Source organism: Meleagris gallopavo, chromosome 9 (genome assembly GCF_000146605.3).
Source record: "Meleagris gallopavo isolate NT-WF06-2002-E0010 breed Aviagen turkey brand Nicholas breeding stock chromosome 9, Turkey_5.1, whole genome shotgun sequence".
Taxonomy (NCBI): Eukaryota; Metazoa; Chordata; class Aves; order Galliformes; family Phasianidae; genus Meleagris; species Meleagris gallopavo.
The window spans coordinates 12,064,406-12,069,561 of record NC_015019.2 but is presented as its reverse complement, the minus strand read 5'-3'; the positions used below and the strand labels follow the sequence as shown (position 1 = coordinate 12,069,561).

Genomic DNA, 5,156 nt, shown 5'->3' with positions numbered 1-5,156 from the left:
GCAGTGTTTGTCTCAGCTTTTCCAATTCATATTTCGTGGGGTTTTACACACCCTGTGTCACTGTTGTGTGTAAAGTAATTTCAGCTTCAGTTCATCCATTTAAACATTTTGCTGAATCGTGTCCTTTTGATCTCTCATCTTGGGTTGATCATTTACAGGATCTCTCTGGAAGGAAGAACTCTTATGGGGTTGGTAGGGGTGAGAATACCAGGGAAACTTAAGGCAGGAATGCAATTTAATTTTTAATTGGCTACATCGTGAGCTGGCAGTTGGCTGGAAATCTCTCTTTCTCTTCTTTTCAGCAGAGGAGCTCTGTCAACAGCTGCTACAGGACACATTTCCTTCCTGCTGCCCTGGGAGTGCACTTCCTGGCCACCATGGCTGATCCCACAGCAGAAGAGCAGGCACACCACGGTGCTGAGCTGTGCTGTGAATGCGGTCAGTTCCACCTCTTGCCAGACAATCATCTCTACAACTTCCAGAATGAAGTGGACGATGAACTCATTTGCCACATCTGCCTTCAGCCTCTGCTCCAGCCTATGGACACCCCCTGTGGACATACGTACTGTTTCAAGTGCCTTGAAAACTTCATGCAGGAGTATAACTTCTGTCCTATGGATCGGAAGAAACTCTCTCTCCAGCAGTGCCACAAGTCCAGCCTTCTAGTCCGAAACTTGTTGGATAAGCTGGTTGTCGTCTGTCCATTCAAGGCAGAGTGTCAGCAGACAATGCAGCGGTGTGAACTAGAAGCTCACCTGAAGAACAGGTGCTTTCCCATTTACCTTGCGTTGTCACTCTGCATGTAATACCATCTGTCTCTTGTGCTTCTGAGCAGAAAGCTTTTTAGATGGGGACAAAATGGGACCAGCAGAGGTGAGGTGACAGCAGGTGAGGCCAGAAAGGTGGGTGTGTGAAGACAGCATAATTGTGAGCTAGGGAAGTGAGCTCCCATGTGCTACAGGGCAAAGGTTGAGGTCCTTCCTTGCCTTCTTGCAGGCAAGTTGTCTGTGGATGCAAAACCACTCAGTTGTATATAAATCATGTGTCCTGATCTGGGGAGCCTGTCTCTTTGTAAACAATTACAAAGATGCACATTCTTTCTTTCACTTGTGTGGAAAAGAAAGACAGGCACTAAGTCAATACTCTGGAGGCAAGGGATCGTGCAGTGTTACCAGTTTAATTGGTCCAATTAAGATGTGCAATATATGTCTTTGATCCAAACAGTGTAAGTCCCTCCAAGCTGTGCATTATGCAGTTGCTGAATCACCTACTTATAATTCCATTATCCTCTCTCATTCTTCTGCTGAGAAAACGAAGCACATATACATTTTTCCCTTTGTGTAGAGGAAGAGGTTTTTTTTTCCTTGCACTTCAGCAGAGATGTGTTTAGGTACTTCTGTTGTTGGCTGAGCTGGTAGCAGGCAAAGTTCTGAAGTGTCAGTGACAGAGGTCTCAGCATGGTATGGAATGACATCTGTTCCTAGTTAATGATTGCAGGAAAGGGAGCTAAGTGCAAGCTGCTTGCTAACTGCAGGCAGAAGCAGACCTTCTTTGGTGAGGTGTACTTTTCTCAGTTGGTATTGAGAAGCGCAGCTTGTTTCCCTTCAGCTGTGTTGTAGCTTTTTTGAGTCAGTGCCATGTGTTATAAATAGGTCACACAGCACTTGAGATACACTCACAGTTCCAGCCGAACTCCTACCCTTGCTGTTTTGCCTGTCTTTGTTACCACAAGCTGAGAGCTCCTGTTAGAGCTGGGGCAGTGATGGAAGATGCCTGGGAAAGCTCACAGCGTCCTTGAACTGACTGTACTGTTTTCTCATTACCATCAGGGCTGAATGCTGGTGCTGCAGACAGGATGCCTACATAGTTGTGGTGCTGCACGGGCAGGGCCAGAGTGGGGCTGGGTACAGAGCTGAGGGGTCAGAACCTTCCTCTGAGCTCCATAAGTCTGCCTTGGTACCAGTAGACTTCTGTCACTTGCTAATCCCTCTGATGCATGAGTTACACTTCAGAGAGGGAGGCATTCTTCAGTGTTTATATTGAAGACCTGACTGGAAAGTATCTCCTTCCCATATACAGTTCTTAGCATCTCCAGTGGGAATGGAGTATTCTAAAAATCATGACTTTGGGTTGTGAGCGTTTTTAGATTGAAAAGTGAAAAAAAGGAGAAAAAAAAAAAATTACACTGGGGTTTGGATGTTTGTGGTTTTTTTAACTATAAGTGAGATTAAATTATAGTAGAATACCTAGTAGCAACTAGCAGCTTGTTTCTTGGGGTATTCCGTTGCCCTTAGCAAAATTCATTTATTTCGCCACATCTTAAGAGGGTTGTGCCTAAGTGGGTCAGCTAGCTTCTGCCCGTAACTTTTAGGGTCATTTTATTGGCTCCAAGCGAAAGATGACCAGGGATACACCGGATAATTCCTGGGTAAGGCTTGTTTATCCAGAATGTAAATAGGGTTTAATTTGAAAAGTGACTCTGGTCAACACCCAGTAGTACTCATGTCTCTGAAAGTGACGCTTTTGCATTCATCACTTTCCTTACCTGCTACTTTTCTCTAAGTGCTTTTGATAAAAGAGCTTGTTTTTCCTCACTTGTTCTTGCTGAGATAGCTACGGTGTAACTGCATACAGAGCACATTTTTTTGAGTGCAGTGTTACTCCTTGAATCTCCAGGTGGGGAGTGGTCAGTGGGAGTAAAGCTTCTGTGAATTGCTCCCATTCATCTTCAGCATGGATTGGAGGCCAGGAGCTGCCCGAGGGTCAGGCCTCGCTCAGGGGAAAAAGAATCAAGCTCTGCTCACTGCTCTCCCATGTTACCAGCTCGTTAAAAACAAAGCTCGATTCAGAGCTGAGCTTGAAATTCGAGTCACTTCCTTTGCATAAAGTTACAGTTCATCATCAGCTCTAAATGCACAGAGCTAAGTGTTTGCTTATGTTTTAAAAGAGGTATTGTCTTCACTGAGAGTTTGCCATGTAAATATTTAGCAAGAGTAAGTCCTCTTCCTCTTCCATTTTCTTTTTAAAAATATTGAGCTTAATAATTTTGAAAGTAAGAAAGTAGTCCGCTCTTCTACTTATGCAAGTAGAAGCTTCAAGTAGAATGAGAACAACTTCAAGCATCTGTGACCCAAACTCAGCAGCTGCTGAGGTCCTGAACGTACTTCTTTGCCTGCTTTTGTCACTCAGAGCCTACGTGTGCTGTGTCAGCCACTGATGGTCACTGACAATCTCTCTCCAGGTGTCCTGGTTTCAAGAAATACAAATGTGAGCTACAACGGAAAAGGAACCCTGTTTCCAAAGGGAAGGAAGAGCCCCTCAGCAAGGTGGAGACAAGCACGCCCAGGGATCCAGAGGTGCCCAGGGATCCAGAGGTACCCAGCGGAGGATCCACGCTTTTAGCAGAAAGCTCTGCAGCTGCTGTGGTATCACTAGGGACTGCAGAGCCTGGACTGGTTAACCCAGCTTTTGAGGAGACTGAAGAAGGTGAGAGTTTGATAAACAGATGTAACTATGTAATTGCCTTTTATAATATAAAAATGAGGTAATTATTTCAGATGCTTCTCCAGTGTGGTTAGATAACCTCTCTTTCCTCAGCTTGCTCTTGAGGAGAGGGAAGATATATTCATCAGTGTGCATTGCATGTGGAAAAATCTGCTCAGAAGCACAGAACTGCTGGCACAAAACAACTCTGAGATCTCAGGCTGCAGTGAATGTTGTATTTACAGTTTTCTTTGCAGAAATTAATGCAGTTTCTCTCAATGGGAATGTGCAGCACTAAAAGCACTTATAGAAGCCAAATAATTAGTGATTAGGAAACGCTCCAACTTCTTAATCTTGTTCAGAAAGTTAAATATACAGTTGATTTCCTGGAGTGGTCAGCACCTCCCTTACAGTACAAAGCAACTGTGTTCTTATAGCCTAGCCTGGTTTTGGATTAGTAGTTACTTATGAAACCCTTGCAGATAAAAGTAACCATCTGCACTGCAGCTTAGAACCTCTTGTGTCAATCCCTGCCAGAAGGAAGGAGCGTGGAAATCTCAGTGCCTTGTTTGAGAGTGTGTCTCAGTTTCCAGATGTGCAGAGACTGGAGCTGGGTACATGTCTGCTGATGTGTCATTGCACAGGTCAGCTTAGTTCTCAGTTGGCTTTTACTCTGAGTACACTTGGAGCAGATTTTGCATCTTTTGTTTGAGACCTGCAGTTCACCTTTGCAGTCAGTCTGCTTGGCTTCACTAGAGTGCTGGGCTTGACTAAATGTTGCAGTGCTTTAAAATGACTTGCTAACAACTACTTTCATCTTCAAAGCGTCTGAGAAGCATTGCTTAGGTTTCAGGAGGCTCTGAAATAGGTAAACATTACTTCTGTGTTACAGGAGAGATGGAAGAAGAGGAGGAAAGGAAATTAGAGGAGGGAAGTTGTAGTGAACTGCCTGTGGTAGAATCACCTCATGACAGACCAGTAATTATAGTGCAGCAGTTCCCTTCTCTAATGGGTACTGTGGAATTTGGGATTAGTGCATGTGTGCTTCTAGGAGTCCAGCTGTCACAGCAGAAAACTAAATGTCTAAGTGAAACACACTGAATACCCTGTAGTGAAACACAAGAAATAGCAGTGAGAGAGTTAAAATTTGCCACAAGTTAGGGCAAGATGTTCTGGAGAAACTACAGAAATAAGGCCTTTTTAGCTTTCAGTTTGACCTAGCTTTTTCTCTCCTGATAGCTGTTTTCTCTTCCTTTCCCTCTAGATGCTACTTTAACAGTGTTAAAAATCTTGTGGGGCTACATGGAAGAAGGTTCCATTCATGTGTTGTTTTTTTTCTCTTTGATTTCCACCATCAGATGCTCCTCAGAGAGCTAGCCCTGTGGCTGAAACGAGCACAATTGAAATTCACAGAGAAGATCCAGAGGAAGAGCTTGGGATGAGAATAGTTGGGGGTAAGGACACCCCACTAGGAAACATTGTTGTTCAAGAAGTCTTGCGGGATTCTATCATTGCTGCAGATGGAAGAATAGCACCTGGGGACCATATTCTTGAGGTATGCAACCCTCCTGTCTCATTGCTTGCCTTAACTAAAGGGATAAACAGGCACAGTTGCCTAGAAAAACTGGGAAATCTCTACAGAGAAGGCTTTTTTCTTTTTTCTTTTTTTTTTT

The 5,156-nt window shown here is 44.0% G+C and overlaps 1 protein-coding gene across 1 annotated transcript in view; it reads left to right on the top strand.

The window, feature by feature from the left end:
• Window positions 1-262: 262 nt before the first annotated feature.
• Window positions 263-5,156, top strand: part of LOC100548653 (ligand of Numb protein X 2-like) — a 17,625-nt gene continuing 12,731 nt past the window's right edge. Inside the window, exons 1-3 of the mRNA XM_031554675.1 lie at window positions 263-766; window positions 3,242-3,486; window positions 4,842-5,038. Of these exons, the coding sequence (XP_031410535.1) occupies window positions 378-766; window positions 3,242-3,486; window positions 4,842-5,038 (831 nt within the window). The 5' untranslated portion in view covers window positions 263-377. The remainder of the gene's footprint in view (window positions 767-3,241; window positions 3,487-4,841; window positions 5,039-5,156) is intronic.